Source organism: Bombus bifarius, unplaced genomic scaffold, assembly GCF_011952205.1.
Source record: "Bombus bifarius isolate JDL3187 unplaced genomic scaffold, Bbif_JDL3187 scf7180000008199, whole genome shotgun sequence".
NCBI lineage: Eukaryota > Metazoa > Arthropoda > Insecta > Hymenoptera > Apidae > Bombus > Bombus bifarius.
In genome coordinates, this window is record NW_022884505.1 from 5075208 (window position 1) to 5095334 (window position 20127).

Consider the following 20127-nt stretch of genomic DNA (forward strand, 5'->3'; position numbering starts at 1 on the left):
AAAAATATTAACGTTTGAAAGTATATTTATAGTAAATTAAATTCGTAAAATGATATACGAAAATATTTCTCCAAAATTTGGGTTAACGATTAAACATTCCAGAAATATAATTTCCACGATCGACTACAAAATGCTGCTGAAAAGTTAAAATTAATCCATACAGGATAATGCCAAAATTAAGAAACAGGAAAGAGTTCTCTAGAAATATTATATCCAGTATTGTCAAAGAATAAAAGAGTCGAAAACGTGGAACAAGAAAATAAAACTGATGAAAAGAACGAAAAAGGACGTAACCACAAAATAAAATATAGCAAAAGAATGACAGAAGCTAACAGCGTAATCCCAAAAAGTGGAAATTACAAAAGGATAAAAAGGATTAAAAGCCTTTAATCTCAAAAATCAATATGTACCGTCAAAGATAAATCCCATCAGAGAAAAAATTCCAGATACCGAATACCAAACTCAAAATTCACGTCAACAATTGTGCAAATACCAAAATAAAATATGTGTAGAACCAATCACTATGACGAATCACGCTATATTTTATACTTTGTCACTTTATATTACGTTTTACATCCTTTGATATCGTCAATATTTCACAACACCTAGCGTAATTTGCAGCACATACTAGAAACCTTTTGCTTGTAGAAATTAATTAACAAGAACGAGATAAAGAGAGAGAGAGAGAGAGAGAGAACGAAGTTTTATATATTTTACATACTCCAAATATTCTTCATTCGTTAAGCATCAGTAGTTAGAAGAAAAGAACATGTAAACATCTTGACTTATCGCACCGTGCAAACGAACCTTTACGACGTAGATATCGTCACTGGAATATCGGGTTCGCGGTTCTTGTAACGATAAATCCACTGTCACCAGAACCGAACATTTACTGGGTTCGAGGAACGACGACACAGTCCTGTTCGTAGCTTGTCGTCAATCTCTGATAAATCATTTAGTTCTTCTACCGATGACGTTAGAATTGCATCGACATTTCTGTGTGTATTAAGAAAACCACATTTGCAAAATTTATCGAAAAACTGGGTCACACGAGAAGCTTTTACATATTTCTAATTATTCGCGTCCTGCGGTTAGAATCTTAAAAGATAATGATAGAAACCTGTTTACAATATTTTGGTTTCTGAAATTGTAAAACTTTTAAAATATACTGTTTCAAATGCATCATGCAACAGTCTCGGGCAATGCTCGGATTCTGGATTAAAAAATAAATAGAGTTATTGAACGGTGTTATTTAACGATATGAGTTTATCGAGAGAATCAATTTTTGATTTTTATTTTTATTCGAAAACAAATAAATTGGTAAATTCGCGTAACAAGCGGAAATTTAAAACACGGATTTATAATTTGAAGCGTTCGCACGAATATCGAATGCGCTGTAGAGTGTTCTTATACATTTGCAACTTCAAATAAACCGTGTGATTAACAAGTGAGCTCGATTGATACAACAATTTTATTGAGTGTTATCCGCTCGTGACATTGAACAAACAGATCGTTAAAGCAGAAAATCAGGTGAAACTGTACCAGTATAGGAACCTGGAACACGTATTTCACGCAGACAGTTTTATCGTGAGAAAAGCGTGTTTTTCACCAAATTATCTCCGCTCTCTGGCGAACGAAATCAATAAATTAATTAGAACAAACAGACTTGCCATACTTATTTTTACGAATACACGAAGTAATTGCGATTTTAAGCAGGAATTTTCGTCTGGCGTACTATGATCAATATATTCGACATAATTCAAATATGTATAATATGTATGTACGCTCTGCTGTAAAATTCGCGTTTTAAATAGCAAAAGTAAAATTAAAACGTCAACAACATCGGAACTATAGATCTAAATCTAACAGAAGTAACTTAGAAAAGTCATAAACAGTGACGGAACTCGTGAAATTGTAGTTTTAGCAGATAGTCCGTCGATCCTATATTTCTGATCCTATATTCCGAATTATAAAAATACACTTTCTACCGTTTCAACCAATCCAATCAAAAATCCCTCTTTGAGATAAAACGGTGCCGAATCTATGTTCCCTTTAATAAAAGATGAAAATTTAAAATAACCGTGAAGTTATCGTACTACGAAATAGGATTGAATAGTTCATCGCATGACCCCGCTTCGAGCTACATTTCTGACCGCTGTTCAATGAATCCAATATTTATGATATTGTGCGAATAGCTTCAGTTACGCGTAATTTACACGCGCACAGAAAGGGAAGGAAGAGAAACGTATGTATATATACATATACCTATGTACATAGTACACATACTCGTACACACAGGTACAGATACATAACTGCAATACGTAATACAGGTATAGACACATATATTATGTAGATACGTTTAGACGCAAAGTCAGATTCAAAAGCAGATAGAATATAGAAACAGAGGTAGACACAGATAGAGAAGCAACATTCTACGATGGAGCAAATTCATCGTTTAACCCATAAAATCAGTCGAGATTTAGAAAAGAAAAAATATTGCTCTGCGATGTTCCTGGACATTCAGCAGGCAGTCGACAAAGTGTGGCACGAAGGACTTTTGTTCGAACGAAAGAAAATCCTACCTCACACCTACTAAAAATCCATCTTAAAATCATATCTAACCAATAGGCTGTTAATGATTAAATACTTAGACGCTATAACCGCAACATTTCCAATAGAAACTGGCATACCCCAAGGCAGTGTCCTCGGACCTCCGCTGTTCGCCATCTACACTGCCGATTTACCAACTTTAACAGAGATAACCACAGCGACATTTGCTGATGATACAGCTTTATTAGCATCCCACTCAGACCCGATAATTGCCTTCTCTACTCTTCAGCGAGGTCTCGACTCTGTGGAAAAGTGGTTCCACAAATGGTGCTTCAAAATAAACGAAAACAAATCCAGTCATATAACCTTCACGCTGCGAAAACAAACCTACCCACGGGTGACTATAAATAATACTCCAATTCCAAACAAACAGCCAGTCAGGTATTTGGGTATGATTCTGGACAGAGGAATGACATGGAAACAACATATCGTAGATAAATCCAAACAACTTAAATCAAGACGTTCCAACTTAAGCGCGCAGAGTAAAATAATGCTATATAAGGCCATATTGAAACCTGTTTGAACCTATGGAAACCAACTATGGGGAACAGCGAGTAATTCCAACATAGAAATTTTTCAACGACTCGAATCGAAAACTCTAAGATCCTTAATAGATGCACCTTGGTATGCTACCAACGAAACAATACATCGCGACCTCAAGATGCCCACAGTCAAAGAAGAAATATCCAAATTCAGTAATAGATATAAGATAAGGGTTATCAACCACCGAAACCCACTAGTTTAGTTACTCAATTACTTGACACGTCGGATCAGATCCGCAGGCTAAGAAGACATTACCCTTTAGATTTAAGCATTAGATTCAACTAGAATCATAGTACCACGTCAGAAAAATTTACTTATAATTCTCAATGAGAATTGATTGTAAAATTCATCCAAATAATAAAAAAAAAGACACAGATAGAATATGGAAACACCAGCTATCTTATTCGTAAGAACTACGACCATACTGACGAACGTAATAACCGTGGTGTTGTTTTACAAATTATCTACAAAATCGAATTATTTCCTTGACGAAACCGAACAAGACGTCTTGGTTGTTGGTGGAGCAAAGCGATAGGAATAACTAAAGCAACCGAACAATTCCACGCTTGAAAAACGATCGAACCGCTCTAGATTGGAAACCCGATCCATTCTATTCGAAGTAATTGAAGGTCTTACGGAACGTTTATTCTGGTCTCAGCGGGCGCAATGATTCTTTTTCGATCATAATCACAGAGCAGAATACGGTGTCGGTAGAAGCATGATAAAATCATTCAGGTAAATCTCATTTCCATTTAAGATTCCTGATCCCGAACTTTTATAATAGTTCGCTGGGAAATTATTTCACAGTAGCGAAGATTTATCGTGCCGAGTGCTAAACTTTTTATCGAGTGAAAAGAATTTACGAGGATTGTACTTCGAAAAATCATCGATGTTTAAACAAACGCAACTTTCATATAACACAGAAGCAACGTGGCTCTTCGGCCGATTGTAAATTCGTAAGATTTCATTCTCCTGTCTTTATGCTGCGAAAATAAGCGCAATAATCTGTCTAAAATATTATTGCGAGAAATAAATTAAATTATTGCCGCTTAATTCGTTCAAATTTCCACTTTTCCCTTTGATATTAAATCGCGTATATATATATATTGCACTATCACTTTTTCTATCGCACAAAGGGATTCTCCACGAGATTGACTCGAAGCAAACACAAAGCGAGAATTGATTCGATTGTGGCGAAGTGGATTCGATCGTGATAAATCAAGAACCAGCAACGCGGGAAAATTATTCTCCATGTTTCTATTCTATCTGTCTACGTGAAATTTGCATCGTGTACTACCCTCAAGGTAGGTCATGTTTGTGACAACGTCGAAAGCCTGTGGTTGGTTTGTTTGATAGACACGAAGCTGCAAGCATGTAAGGTAGATTATTAACAAATGACTTATTGTCAATTAATTTACCACGTCACATTCAAGTGTAGCCATGAAATTCTAACAAAAAATAGAAATCCTAACATTGATACGCAACGTTTATTCTTAAAATAACTTTTCACGTTGAAAGATTTCAAATGTTTAATACGAGTACACGTTAAATATCGTTCCAAAATTCTACAATATAAATTAAATATTGAATATTATCCTATACTAATATTTATGCGTATTTATACCTTATATCGTAATAAAGGAAACAACGATTTTTGCTACAATAACGATTGGAATTTCGTTTAATGTTATTATACGTATCCAAGTTCTTCCGAATGAGTAATGTCCTGGCATCCAACGGCAACGAGTTGATAACCTACCCTCCGTGCTATAACTGAAATTGCGGTATTCCTCGAATTCTGATGCTTTGTTGTTACGACTTTACAATCGCGAGCAATCGTGTTTTACTGCTCGATAAGTATCGCGATCAAATTGCATAACTGAAGGGTACGATTACCTATGAAAATATTTATAACACTCGGAATTTATCGAATATAATTTTTTCCAATTCAATAATTGTTTTCTACGATAACAATCATTAAACTCGACGATAACGCGATACTATCACGGATCACGTGAAACAATTCGTGTGTACGATAAAATGGAATTATTATACAATGGCACGGTGTTTAACAAAGTAACGAATAATTTATGGACACCGCAAACTAATATCTAACAATCCTCCAGTCAAATACTCAGCAACGGACAAAATGTACTGCGATCGAAAGTGAGTATTCAACGAAGCACGTTAATGTCAAGTAATTTTTGGGGTTGGTTGATGAAATAAAATAGCTGAGACGTAACACGACTATTAACTTTGTTTTAATTAAACTTTATTATGAATTCAGCAATCACAATGTAACACACACTGAATTAATATAAATCACAATTCACTCCAACCACGTTATGTAAGACTTAGTTACAACGATACGTTAAGTACGCGACTGTTGTAAGGGTAGAGACCGGTATAGATATGTTGACTATTCTGAGGATACAGAATAAGTGAGTCTTTCTAGCGATACCATGTCTGAGGAAGGCTAGGGGTGGGTGTGTCTAAGGACACGGGACTATCGGATTTGTCGATGACAATTTTGGTTAAGGAAGTGAGGGCAGTAGACACCGTCTCTGATTGGATAATAAGACGGTTGGTGGACCAGGAAGGATTTTAGCCGCCCTCGCGAGAAAGTTGCTAACGGAACATACCAGATGTGAAGAAAACCAACTTTCTAAGCTAACACGTGGTAGAAAATAAACGTAAAGGGAAATCTAAGACAGGAAATACTCGCTTGGTCCGAAGGACCTTAACTATGAAAATGCCAAGACTCCTGGTGGGTACTTAAGGCTATTGAAGGTGCACACCAAGAATGTGCAGACATCTGAGTGCCATCCTGTCCGCGGTGTGTGGCCTAGTCTCTGATGTGAATTGACGTTACATTAACGTCGTCAAACAGAATCGAAAGCGTAACAGTTTCGTTGGTTCTAAATACGATTGTTCGGGATTTGGAGTGGCCGCCTGGTAATTACCGCAACGCCTTATATGAACAAGATGCGATCCTCGGGCAGGACGACCGTCAAGAGTCTACGCGACCCTAGTGCGGACCCATCATAAATAGTGAGCCTATTGTACAGTCAAGGTACTTTAGGACCCACGGAAAAAGCCCGTAAAACGCGTAATTCATTTATGTTATGGTACATCTGAGGAAGATCGGAAACGCGGGTTTTCCTCAAGTGCAAGGTCACCCGCGCGCGAATCTTCATTAGGGCAGCCAGCCCATCCTTAAACATACGTATTTACCCAATGATCAGGTAGGAACAGACTTGAGACACACCCACCACGAACTTTCCTCTACGACAGCAACATCACCAAGAGTCACTCCTGCACCACTATTCTAAGAGTCAACATATAACAGTTAGTCAGTGACAATTATATTTAACAGGATAGCCAGTGAACTAAAAGTTGTATTCAGAGCATTGTGTAGAATAAATAAGGTGAACTAAATCTCGCTTTTTACATTTATTATAATCCTCTACCTTGGACGCTAATAACGTTCAAAGCTCGCGATACCAACCGATCAGTTGTGCCTGACTGGTGGCTAGTTAGTTGAGTGTCGCAACAACGATGTTTCGAATGTCAGAAGAGTACAGTGCTTTATGTAAATATCAACGTTTTAGAGAATTAATAGTTTACTTTTTGAAGAATGTGAACGATGGAATAAGTACATGGGTGAAATATTAATAGATACTAAAATTGTTTCTTTCGACTCTGTAAACGCACTGAAAGTGGAAGATGAACGTCGAAAAGTTTCAGAAGATTGATTCCCGGAGAAAAGTCAAACTTCCTTATGAATGAATTTTCATCACTAAATCATCCCTGTACCTTTAACATTTTCCTTCATCGTCGACGTTTCAAACTTTGTAATGCACTTTCGTGGCTCATCAAGAATGCCGTGGGTAAATATGGCAGACATGTTCCTGAAATAGAAATTGGGAACTTTTGGAAAAGTTTAAAATCTCGAAACGAAATCCTTGTCAACATTAAAATATTTGTAACGTCGTCATGGACTATAGCGCTCTCCGAATTATTATTTTCAACTTGTAAAGTACAACTCTTATTCCCCTTTGAGAAATTTTTTTGATATTTTTAAATGTAGAACGAGAAGCTGTGTTAAAAACGTACCGAGAAAATAAAAGGAATTATTCTGTTGTTAACTGTAATGTGTTTTCATATCGTTTACGAAGGAAACTTTATTCTTTTCATCTACGTTATTAAATAATAACGCATAGCGAATAAAATATCAAATCAGAATGGATATAATTTTTCGCTAATTATAACACTACCTTTCCAATTAAATATGATAAAAGCTTTCTTTATAAAATCTTATAAGAATATTAATAATAAATCAATAATAAAATTGCTTGTAAATTAAATCGAATCACAGTCACATCCGAAATAAGATTTTAAAGATTGTATCGCACGAAGTGAAGTAAAGTAGGTAGGAGAATAAGAAAATTGAAGATGCAGAGTTCGAATAGTACTATTGGATCATAAAAAATTTTACGAATGTATTAAAAAATCGATTTCCTATAAACTTGAGCCTTCTCGTCGTCTAGTTTTTATAAAAACTGTTTGCCCACTGTAAACGCCTAAATTGTATTATATATACCTGATGTGTATATTGTTATAGGTATATAACAGTAGATGTATATTGTGTGTACAGCCGAAGCATAATAGAAGCAAATTTGCAATTGGTATGGACTGAATCAGAGAATAAATTACTCCAATCGTTTGGTCCATGGTTAAGGCAATTTATATAGATTAATCGATTTGTTTTCAGAGATAAAATCGAATGCGAGAATACAGTGGCGCTAGTTAAACGAGAATGCGAGGATATTTTGGAGATGAGCCGAGAAACTGCGGAAAAACAATTTCACGAGGTAGTCGAACTTTACAATGAAGCTAAAGAAAAGGTATTTGAAAAGAAAACTTATTAAAACTTTCGTTAGTAACGCGGTGGATTTCTCAAATGAAAAGTAAAAATAAATTTAATATACACACCATGGAAATGATAGAAGTTTTACATCGTTTGCAAGCAAAGAAAGATATTCGCTTCGATGCATAACTTAGGTAACGAAAGTTAATTTTCTAAGTTCCCTAACAATATTTTGCGTTATGTTTTATTTTTCCTCACGCGGCAAGAAATATTCGAATTTTCCTTAACGGCCCCTATAGAAGCTGAGAAAGTTCCGGGTGCAATAGCGATGCAACATGCACCGTAAACCAACATCAAAGCACTTTTTTAATTGATATGCATTCAGTCCGGCGTTGTAGCCAGCCTTTTTACAGGCAGTGCATCGTAAAATGTGTGCCCTTTGAACCATCGCCTTTTTGATACGCGAAATCGAAGTTGTCACCCTTTCCGTTGCCTCTTGAATATGCAGTGTCCGAGTGGACCTCGAGTTTCAAGCGAGTCGGATACACGCCTCTAAGCCCTTAAATTACTTTAAACTACTTTAATTACTGCCCTTTATTCCACCGCTTTCTCCGCTGTTCCTCATTTGACGATTACGTGGAATATCTCTGCTATTTAATTCCAAAAATATAAATATTTATATTTTATTTGCACCTACGATAAAAAAAATATTCCAGAGCTGAGTTTCCACATCTTTGGTTCATTCAACGTAATTATTTAATTATTCTCGAGTATGTTTCTAGCACGTAGAATATAATAAACGTTCGTGCAAAAAATGTTAAATTCATCGTGTTGTTTCTAGTTTATCGCGCAAACTGTTCAAGCACCTTTTGAAGGGAATCTCCCTGTGGGGAAGAGAATTTCGTTGGCAAGAATTTCGAGGAATTTCAGAGTGTATTTTCTTTGCCGTCGAAAGCACGTCAGCCGAAGGTCTTTCGTAATTTCTGTAGGGAGCACGTCAAATGCAATAACCTTTATCTCTGACACAGATAGAGAGACGGGAAGAAAGAGAGAAAATTACACCTGACCGTCTGTATTAATCAACACGTTTCTCAATAAAGCTTCGCCAACCAGTACAAACAATCAATTTTTAAGCAATTTCCTTTCGAACAACTTATTGTCTTTCTGATTGCGAAACAAAAGCTACAGATACTTTAGTCTTCGGTGTCTCGTGTTTTCGCAAATTTCGTTGATCTCAAATTCTTACTTGACCCGTAAAGTTCTTACCACTGTATCTACATCGTGTGCGGAATAAACATCAAAGCCAAATTTAACTTTCCAACTTGAATTTACAACGTGAATTATCGCGTCACTCTATTTTACTTCCTAACGTCTCGACGATCCCGTCGTTTCTTCGCGTAAGTTAAATCGCCCCCAAAATAGATGAAAATCAGGACATATAGTTCTTAATTCAGTTTCTGCTTTATAGCGTCGCGCTATATCAATCTACAGTTACAATTCGATAATTCTATTTGTAGCTTTTATGTTATCTGGCTCAATCGTGTTTTAGACCGAACCATCTACGTAATATTTCTCTTAATTCAAGGAATTCCGTTTTCCGGCATTAATATCAAAAGTATCTCACCTTATTATGCAATCTTCTCGCTTTCTTCTCTATATCTATGGCATTGATTTTTGCATTTACTTAAGCAAAACGAAGTTGACACGGAGGTTTTACGATCGCGCGCATTAACCTCGTCCTTTCGAAAGTGAGACGGTGCCAACGCGTTAAATCGTGGAAACTAAAGGGCGTCACTACGAGGGTTGTTAAATCGTTAATGGTTCGTTAATGAAAGATACCGCATCGTAAAATTACGGAACAATAATTGGAGTTGCTACGCAAGTTGTTTCTCGCTCTTTAATTTCCAGGCAAAATAGTAATTCCAATCTAATTGCAGGAAGCTCCGGAAATTTCATCGATTAGAAACAATTATTTCTAGAATATCAGAATTGTGAAACGAATACGCTTATAATACGCAATTTTAATTATACAGAATTATAATGCCGACGAAGTTAACGATGTACTTTTAATAGGAATTTTCGCGCAGCACAATTCGGTTATGAAAAAAGATTCGTTTCAAATTGCGATTGCTCTGTGAAATTCATTGGCAATTATACAGGTCTTCCCGAATGGTTATAATACTACAAAATGGAATTGAAATGAAACCGAAATTAGAAGAAGGGAAGCGTCGCTATGACCATCGTCTCTTTCGTCTAAAGTATTTTTTAATTATTTTTATTCTTCGGTTGCGGATTTTTATACGATTATAAGAAACTTAAAAATACAAACGTGCATAGAATGCACGTTCTTCTAATATTTAATAGGTAAACTATTTCCTATCATAATTTCTTCTCTACGTCGTATTCTTTTAATCGTTATATGAATTTGTATAAAAATCCACGGTCTAGTTATCATTTATTATTCATCGGTATTGGTCAACTTGTTCTATAATAAATTACAGCCACGTAAAAGAACGAACAATCAAGACGAAATATTTGAAACGTTGAAAACGTTAAAATCTAGTGAAAAGTTTAAATCGATTTCCACTCGGGTAGAAAGCAATAACGTTCTGTTTCGAGACATTGAATTTTCTTTTAATAGGTGACCCGATTAGAGAAACGTGTAGAAATGTACGAGGGTTTTGGAAGGGAGCAGGAAAACCGAGGTTTCGAGCTGGCGAATCTACTTGAAACTTTAAAACGTTTCGACATGGATGTCGGCTCTGTCTGTCAACTTACAGCGGAAGGTAAGTATTATCCACCACTTCCAGATTCCATCGTATAAGTATCCGTTCCTGTACAGCTTTGAAGAACTTGACCGAACGGGGGAACTTATTCGAAGAAAGCATGAAGAATCTCAGGCATCTAGCTTGGATCGTGAAAGACAGAAAGGATGAACCGCAACTGGTTTTATTAAGGGAACAGAATTCCGTTTTGAGGCAGGTAGTAAAGAATCTTAAAAGAAAGGTAGGAATCTTCGATACGTTTAATGGAAATTGCAATACTAGCTATTTCTTTAGTTGTGAATTCTAGTATAGCTGCAGCTATAATTAAAATAACGAAATGAAGATTACAGGAGAAAAACATGATACGTACACTTTTAATGTTCTTTTGTGACTAAAAAGCATAGTATTTTATTATAATATGACATAGTCGAAAATGGAAACGATCTACAAGGTCCAAAGATAATTATAATAAGCGTAAGAAGAAATTTAGGTTTTGTACGCTGTAATTTTGGCTTACGCTAATCCATCATATAATCTTTTCCATTATAACTACATATTATTCAATCTACTATTTTCTCTACACGGAACATGAAAGTTAATAGCTTTCGACCTTCCTTTTTTTCCCTGCATAGATATACATTTTTTCATCAAACGGAAGAACACACAATAGATTTCATCTGTTCACTTCGGTACAATTGGATACAAAATATTTCGATCGATATACATCATGGTAAAACAAAACCATTTCCATGTTCCGTGAAAGTCAATTTAGATTTGCATAAAGGATGCGTTATACGATTGCATATGTACGACTTGTTCGAAATTTTATCGAATCAATGTTTCTGTACGTACTCGTTTTTTTTTCCAAACAATACCGCGGTTCTACTTTTGTCAAGCCACTTCTATTATTTTATGCTTTAGTGCAGACTTTATCGCGTAACAAGCGACAACCACAAAATGTTGTAAAAGAAGGCAAACATTTGGTTTACACTAACGTGGTAAATGTATATGAACAGTTTAAAATATTCAAAACAGTCCACCACGGTAGAACGCTTAATTAGGTTACCTAAAATTAAAGGGGTAGGAAAATATGTCGAAACTCGAGATAGAAATTAAACCAAAAACATTGTTTCTGTTTCTTTCCATTATCTAATTAAAATTACTAACGACACATATTTCTACACGTGGAACTATTATGAATTATTTCGTAAATTAAAAAGTAAGGAAAATACACGTCACGAATGAAAAGTATTAATAAAATATAAAAATTCGTATTTTACGAATACAATAAAAAGTAACACGAGAATGACTCCTTTAGTATCGATAATACGAGCTATAAAATAATAGTATCGAGAAATTATGCCCATTGCTTTCCATATGAAATCCCTTTTGATCGTAAATTTTACGTGAACCCGATGTAACACGCATAACCGTAAATAAGCGTATCCACTTGAGAAAAACGTAATAACGTAAGACTTGCAAAGATTGATATTTCGAACATGCTCAGAAAAGTTTATAGAAAAACATCAATTTTACTTACCTTTACTCTGTAAAACTTATTAAACGGAATTTCCAAATTTTCCGTAATTTCGTTCGAATTCTATATTACGTGAGACGCCTCCATAAATCGTTCGAACAAGAAACTCGTAATCACATTATACTACTTCTACATATAATCGATTTCGCTTAAATTTTACACAGGTTTTCACATTACACTTGGCGATATTTCCGTGAGAATTCGTTATAAAGTTTCAGATGCTCAGCCAAGCGCACGATATCCCGGAGAAAGAAAATGAGGAACGACACGAATCCCTTGAAAGCGAAATAAGTTCCCGGAATCATAATGGAAACTTATCGAACGCGCCAGTGTTGAAGGAAAACACGAAGGAAAATTCGATAAACTCGTCAATTCACGAAAATCATAACTCTTGCAACGCGATGAAACACAACGAACGCGGCGAAACTGTAACGCGCGAAATAACTGACGCGTACAAGAACGATAATCGAAATAAGCAATTCGATATCGAACGTACGATAATCGATAAGCGCGGCAGGCTACTGTGCATCGAATCCCATTCGAATGGCATGGTATACGAAGAGTACGTGTTTAAATTGTCAATCGATCGAGAGATGAAAATTAAATATCCAGTTTCGTTAAATAACAGCGAAGAAGTGGTTAGATTGGAGTTTGTGGATAACGAAACCGACTATTCGGTAACATCGATGGATAGAATGTTGATATTGTTAAAAAATATACACGCAATTGTGATCGTCAAACAAACCGGTGTATCGTGCAGCACGCAAACTACGAAAACGAAAACTTCCAACAACTTCGCACAAACGGCAATTACTGGAGTAAATTCATTTTCTCGTTTAAACAGTGGCGCTACGGTGAGTAAAGAAATTTCTACCTTCTCTACTTTGAACTGCACATTTCGACATTGGATTTATTTACTAAGAACAAATATTACACTGCTTCTTATAAAAAATACAAAAAAAAAATAAAATTTAAATTTATAATAATACTTAAAAGAATTATTTATATGTTTTATGAATACTGATTTTTTTACATAAATACATCATTCGAGTATAGTATCTCGTTAATATTATAATTAATCTTATTATAAATTCGATTAACATACGGAAGTCATAAAAGTGAAAACTAAAACACTAAATTGTTTATTCTTATACTATATTTCGTACAATACAATTGAAAAAACGTACATCAATTTCGTCAGAGCAATTGGTACAAAATTTCAATTTGACTCTTCAATTAAATATAGATGCTTAATAGTGAGAAACGTGCGATAGAAAGAAGTCTCTATAATTTGGAACGAATCGTTAAGACCTTAAAACTCAACGCATTAAATCAAGTTGAGACGATGATCGATAAGGACTCGCATTTGCTTGGAAATAACGAAATATTAAACTATATGAAGGCATTGACTCAATAGTACTATGCATAGCGACTCTTACTTTTCTTTCAAGTGCACGAATCTCTAACATTATAACGATCTTTGTAACATGTAACAGTATCGAACTAGATTCCTCATTATAATTATAATAATACTTTTCCTATTCAATTGTACATAAAAAAATACCACTAGAAGTAATTGGTAAAGATGTCCACAAGTTTAGAAAAACTTTAATAGTTACGGGTGCTTATTGTTAAAAATGTTAAGAGTTGAATCTTACATATTATAATATATATCTATACACGCATAGATGTACATTACATATACATACATACATAATAAATGTACATAATTGCATCGATTTAATTGTATTTAAAATCGTAATAATTATCACATTATTTTGAGTACGAATTAAATACTTATTTGTTTTCATCTTCAATAGCGGTGCACTTTACTACGTCCTCGTACGTGAATAAACTTTCTTTTAGAGAATCTCAAAACATTTATCCTGTTTACTTTTTTTTCTTACATTGAAGTGCGATTTCATTACACGTTTGTAAATGGAAAAATTTATTAAAAATTGTGAAATGCAATTCGTGGAAAAATACATATATGCAATATATGCATAAGCCTTAAAAGGTAGTCCAACTTCTCTTCTCATACATTTCCTTCGATCAAAATATATAGAATTAATATATAATTCATGTGCTCTTGATTCAGCATTTCATATGTAAGTTTTTAATTACAAAGATGGAAAGATTACTCTCACGTTTTCATTATGTAATAATGAAAATTTGATTTATAATATAAACATACAATTATATGTTTGCCTTATGTTGGCAAATAAAATAAATAGTTTTAGCATGCACTGTATTTCAGAATTATTCATCATGCTGAATCTCAAATCTTAGAAAGACATTTTTAGAAACAGCTTAATTGCAATTTTTTATGTAAAATACTTTTAAAAACACGACGAGTAAAAAGGTTCAGGAAAAGGCGATATTATGTTAAAATATGATAAAAGATTAGAGGAATGTCATATTCATACTAATATGTATGTTTCCATAACCCTGCTCTTTCCCTTTCTTTTCCTTTCATCTTCATCTTTGATTATTTGCTAATATCCTATCTTTGTTATCAAAAAGATTCAAAATTGATTGCTAGATACTTATTTATACCTATACTACTCTCTTCGTGTCACTTATCTTTGAGTATATAATAAATCCTTTCTAGAAATGGAAAAATTTTCTCCGGCAGCACTGAATTTATTCTTTCTGTTTCTTATGTCTACTTGAGAATGTTCGATTATAATCAATATGTCGGGCCTGGCACTAGGAATTTGCGTTTCTAGTAATACTTTGAACAACACGCTGTCCCCACCAGGCTTCAAGGTTAAATGGCTCAAAATCTAAGATGACGGATAAAATAGTAATTAGGTTAAATTAACATATGAAAAGAACAGATGAAAACTGACATATGCAACAAGACTACAACTTACCTTTGAGTTGAGGATTTGGTTCTCGTTCTTGATAATATGTGACAGATGCTCCATTTCTATAATTAGAAGAATTACTGTGCGGTTGATTGTGACACATATCTAATTCTTTTGATACTGTATTCCATGCTGTAAACAGAAAAAAAGCTTAATAATAAACAAACTTTATTTACGAGTATTAAGAAAAAGTGATATACGATACCTACAATCATAAATATATTTAATTAGATCAAAATGTTGTGCTGCAGTTTCAGACTGATGTCTGGATGGAATTGAGGATGGTCTTTTCCCATTCATCGTCATTTGTCTACCACTATAAAACAATATTTTATTAAAGTCACTAAAACAATATTATCTAAAATATAGATATAATTAATATACAAAGCACAATCACTATATTAACAGCAAAGACTGATACTGAACTAGCGTATTACGTTTATTAGATATATTCTATTTTAAGCTTTAACGATTTTGTGTGCAATTAAAATAAATACAACTACGAAATATAAAGCGATGAATGCATTGGTATTCCGTGAAATTTACAAAACTTGATAAGATAAATAAAAACATACGTATAAAATATTCAAACATAAGAATCAATTGAGAAATATTAGAATTCATTGACATCTGTTACAATAATACTTGGACTATAGAATACCTCTTTGTGTAATGAAGGGACGCCATTTTATTATAACGCAATTCAAAATATAACCTTTTACTTCAGATAATAATATTTCAATTAATATCTATCGCATAAAATACAATAAAAGAATCTGTACGTAATCTAAACTTCACAAGAGGAAAGAAGCATTCGATAAGATTAGAATAATTAATCATCTATCAGTTCATAATATATAAGCGTCTATATTTATCATAAAAGCCACGTATACATATATTTAGAACTCCTTTCTTATACATATTTCTAATATCTTTATCAAAATCTCTAATACAGGAAGTAATGAAAAATTATTGTAAAAGGATTGGGATTAACAGACGATTAACGATATATTTAACGCGTCAGGGAAGATATACAATAATTAATAATACGAAGCCTACTTTTGAAGAGAAAACGTAGGGAAAATGGCGACTCTTGTATGACAGTTACTGTTATGTTTTCTGATTCCCGCCTGTTTCTCCCTCTATCTATTTAACACTGTTCCGTTCACGACTTTCACGGCAATGGAACGATTGGCGATTTGCCAAAAATAAATAAGATTACCCAGGTAAACAGATGGAAATTGGAAATTATGTATAAAAATTAGAATGAGATGTAGAGAACAAAAACGGAGAGACACGAGAATAAAGAAAGTCGCTTTTACGATAAATACCTCATTTTGTCCGTTCGATGGTGAATTTCTGTACGAGCGAAAATTCGTGGACAATTACGTTTATTTGATGAAATTCTGTGATCACCTACGAACAAAACTATAAATATGTAATACACGTATATAAACAAGCGAAAAGCTGTAACGAGGAAGAGCGTTTGTTTCTCGTAACAGCTGCGTGAAGCTTTCTCTGAAAACTGTCAACAATGACGGGTTAAGCGTTCGACTCGGACGGTAAAATAGGATGTGAAGTCGGTGGCGACAATTCAGTAGTATAAAGATAGCCACTGTTGAAGAATACAGCCACGAGGTAGCGAAACCGTAGCGTTTTTCTACGTCATCTTTGAATTCTGCTTTTTGAATCGTGGAGCGAACGTATAGCAATAATTTCTGTTTGTATGTGATTTGAAAATCAGTATTAAATTGGAAAATGTGACGACTTCAACAAATTCGATGTCACCTTTCGGCTGATGTGATCTTTTTGGTAAATGATTTGCAATTATGTTTTATTTTGATTTATCTAATCTTATAATATTACGATAAGATTGCAAATAAGATCTATGTTCGTCAATGATTTTGATATGCTCTCTACGATTTGGAGCGTTCAGTCGAAGAATTGTATGAAATACGTTTAGATTAACTGAAATATTAACAAATTCGTGACAATCAAATATGTATTTAAGTTTAAATAATCATATTTAAACATGCAGTCAATCATCAAAACTTCTAAATCCTGCAACTCACTGATTGGGGTTAAGTTGGTCACTAGACACACGATAAAGTCCGTAGACATTGTGTATTTCCACTGTTTTATTTTTTCTGCTTAGATTAGGCATCCTGAGAGTATTTAAAACTGATATGATAAATGATATGATAAAAGGGCATAGTTACATCAAAATCGAAATAATTTTTTGTTTTTTTATTTTTAATTTATACAATTTGATCCCTCTGAAACTTGTGGTGACATAAAGTTTCCTATGTTGCACATTATTTACCATAATAGCCATGTATTATACATAGAAAGAACCATCCACATCTATAGTTTCCAATTTGTCAAATTTTTCGATCTAATAGAATTTAAACGGAAAGTAGAGAGATAACATAAGTATATTATTTCCCTTCGTACGCAGTAAAACTCTTATAAAATTGCACGTTCGTGGGAATACGTGTTTTCATGTTTCATTTACTACAACGATGCACTTGAAGATAGACATTTGCGATATTGTCGTTCGTCACAACTCACGTTCACAATTTTGTAGTCACGAAAATGTCGACTTTACGATAAGTTTTGTACTTAATAATACGTTCCTTTGAAACTATCGAATTCAAATTTTCGGAAAATTTGCATTTTAAATGACGCAATCTGATGTAAAATGTGCGTGTGAACGACCACTTGTGTATCTATCTATCTAAAGGATAACCTATAAAAAGTTCGAAAATTATTTCTTTACAAAAAGTAGGCAAAAAATAAAATATGTTATTTCATTAAATTATAGAATGAAGCATTTAAAAGGAAAAATAATAATTTTACAGTTACGTCCAAAATGTTACCAATCAAAGCTGTGTAATTTGGAGGGTAGAGATGCAACATAAAAATTAATTTTATGGAAGACACACACACACACCTTTTTTGTGATCTTGTTAGAAATAAAAAAAATCGATAACCTAACTAATACATTTTGATCACTCTACCGTAGAATTGGATGTAGTTTCAATATACAGTACATAAAGGCAGCTACATTGCCCTTTTTAACATAGCATTATCATATATCTTTTTACAGCAATATTTTTTTTACTTCAAACCTTCATCAGTACACTACGGATTTTTATGCAAATTCGTATTTTTAAAAATATGACTAAAAAAATAGAACCTCGATAAAAAATTGTTTTCATCTATCAAGTGTTGTAAAAAACACTACACCTACCTTGGTTGTTTTACATATTTTTTCATATTATGCGAATTCTGTGCAATCTTGCAGTTTCAAATTTCCTATCAATGCATAAAAATCCATAGTGAACTCATCACAAAAGATGGGTACATTGACAGAATTTTTAATAGACAAACTACTAATCAAAACTTTTTGTTCGAGTAAATTGTTTCAATAAATTCACTAAATATTTTATCTAAATTGCATAATAAGCGTATTATTGATAATATCGCTAATGGTATTAACAAATATTTTTATGTAATTAAGTTGGGATAAAAAAAGACACTATATCTTAAATAGCAATGAAAACCATATTTCGTTGTTCTGAGTTTACATATTTGAAACGAATACTTTGCGAAACGCGAGTGGCACCTAAAGCATTTTAGACATTTATCTGAAACGCTCGTACTCGTAACACCATTATCTCGGACATTATTCGTTAAAATATACGATAGCGTGTCGGGTTATATTTGACAATACTATAACGTGGCCTCAATATATCCACATATCGCTGGCACCATCGCCACGACTTCAGTTGGTTAGGTTTCACTTTCAGTTAACCAAAGGCCTACTAGTCTATTTCTGCAATCCCGACGTTCAATACGATTTCAAAGGATCCTTGTCACCCTTTGTGATTCCATCGTAGGAGATAGCAAAACTATGTGCTACCGGTCTTAAATGACAGTGATCAGATATATCAATTTGATTAATACAGGGATAGCGTTAACTCCGAACATCAACTCATTATACGAATTTCACGTTCAAGTAATGATTAAAGAGTCATATACGTACGTGCATAAACTGTAGAAACGTGAGCTGTACATTGGACATGAATAATTTTAATTATTGGAGAATCTTGTACGGACTGAATGGAACTTTTATTAAAAATTTGGTCTACACGTTTATATCAAAACTACGATGGAAAAGGAAGGGAAAATGTCAGCCTATAATGAAAGAAGTGTGATATTGTTCGTTTGGTATATTTGTATCTAGTTACATAAAGGAATAAATATTCGTAACGTAATATTACATAACAATTTTCCTTCAGATCCTTAACTTAAGTTTGTTTCTCTAGCGATTAATTATTGGTATAACTCATACCTGGTCTGTGGTATAATCATTTCCTTTGAATACGATGTCGTTAGTTATTTTCTCGAACATGTATATTTCGCGAGAGTTAGTCGTTCAGAAGATATTTGTCCAAAGCAGAAATTTTCTACTTTGTAACAGAAAGTCTATCCCTCTCAAAGGGTTTTATCTAAAGATAGTTGGTAGAAACTGTCTCTTTATCGAGAGTATCCAATCTGTCTCACGTTGATACAAGCAACGTGGAAGCTTGTCAATTAAATCGAAGCGTCACACTGTTGCGAATTAATTACGTATGACGAAAAGAAAAACTAGGTTTTACGATCGTATTACGACAATTTTAAAAGAACCAAACGATTGTGAGACACGCTATGGTAGTAATAGTAGTAGTAATCTTCTACTTGTTGATTGAAACTAAATTTTTGAGGTTATATCTTAAACTTGCAGATACCAAATACTTACATATAATTTAATTATATTTCTTTGAATTGCGAATTTGCGTTTTCGGTCGTGACAAAGAAAATTCAGTGAGAAAATTTCAAGAATTCATCAGATTGCACTGTTCTACGACTGATTGTTACTGAAGAAAG

The 20127-nt window shown here is 33.8% G+C and overlaps 3 protein-coding genes across 4 annotated transcripts; 2 read left to right on the forward strand and 1 right to left on the reverse strand.

The window, feature by feature from the left end:
* The first annotated feature begins 3871 nt into the window (after nucleotides 1–3871).
* LOC117210343 lies at nucleotides 3872–11151 on the forward strand. Its single transcript, XM_033453283.1, has 5 exons — nucleotides 3872–3888; nucleotides 7778–7894; nucleotides 7928–8060; nucleotides 10665–10809; nucleotides 10866–11151. Exons 1-5 carry the CDS (start codon nucleotides 3872–3874, stop codon nucleotides 11093–11095), a joined length of 642 nt encoding a protein of 213 aa, XP_033309174.1. The 3' UTR covers nucleotides 11096–11151.
* Nucleotides 11152–12370: 1219 nt separating this feature from the next.
* LOC117210344 lies at nucleotides 12371–13742 on the forward strand. The gene is made up of 2 exons (XM_033453284.1): nucleotides 12371–13262; nucleotides 13583–13742. The coding sequence occupies exons 1-2, from the start codon at nucleotides 12544–12546 to the stop codon at nucleotides 13740–13742; spliced, it is 879 nt and encodes a 292-aa protein (XP_033309175.1). The 5' UTR covers nucleotides 12371–12543.
* Nucleotides 13462–16763, reverse strand: LOC117210190 (MAPK regulated corepressor interacting protein 2-like). Of its 2 annotated transcripts, none has more exons than XM_033452964.1 (4): nucleotides 16527–16763; nucleotides 15405–15511; nucleotides 15202–15327; nucleotides 13462–15111 (listed from the first exon to the last, which is right to left on the reverse strand). In XM_033452964.1, exons 1-4 carry the CDS (start codon nucleotides 16529–16531, stop codon nucleotides 15035–15037), a joined length of 315 nt encoding a protein of 104 aa, XP_033308855.1. In that variant the 5' UTR covers nucleotides 16532–16763; the 3' UTR covers nucleotides 13462–15034. The 2 variants fall into 2 exon arrangements, with proteins under 2 accessions (XP_033308855.1, XP_033308854.1); XM_033452963.1 differs by lacking the exon at nucleotides 16527–16763 and adding an exon at nucleotides 15857–16042.
* Nucleotides 16764–20127: the final 3364 nt, after the last annotated feature.

Bases quoted from the DNA above. Each gene is read 5' to 3' on its own strand.
- LOC117210343 (XM_033453283.1), top strand. The intron at 8,061-10,664 runs GTATTTGAAAAG...TTCTTTTAATAG, and splicing joins ACAATGAAGCTAAAGAAAAG to GTGACCCGATTAGAGAAACG. The intron at 10,810-10,865 runs GTAAGTATTATC...GTTCCTGTACAG, and splicing joins CTGTCAACTTACAGCGGAAG to CTTTGAAGAACTTGACCGAA.
- LOC117210344 (XM_033453284.1), top strand. From the start codon at position 12,544: ATGCTCAGCCAAGCGCACGATATCCCGGAGAAAGAAAATGAGGAACGA. The intron at 13,263-13,582 runs GCTTCTTATAAA...GATGCTTAATAG, and splicing joins CTAAGAACAAATATTACACT to TGAGAAACGTGCGATAGAAA.
- LOC117210190 (XM_033452963.1), bottom strand. From the start codon at position 15,882: ATGGCGTCCCTTCATTACACAAAGAG. The intron at 15,328-15,404 runs GTAGGTATCGTA...TTCTGTTTACAG, and splicing joins AATTAAATATATTTATGATT to CATGGAATACAGTATCAAAA. The intron at 15,112-15,201 runs GTAAGTTGTAGT...CCGTCATCTTAG, and splicing joins ACCAAATCCTCAACTCAAAG to ATTTTGAGCCATTTAACCTT.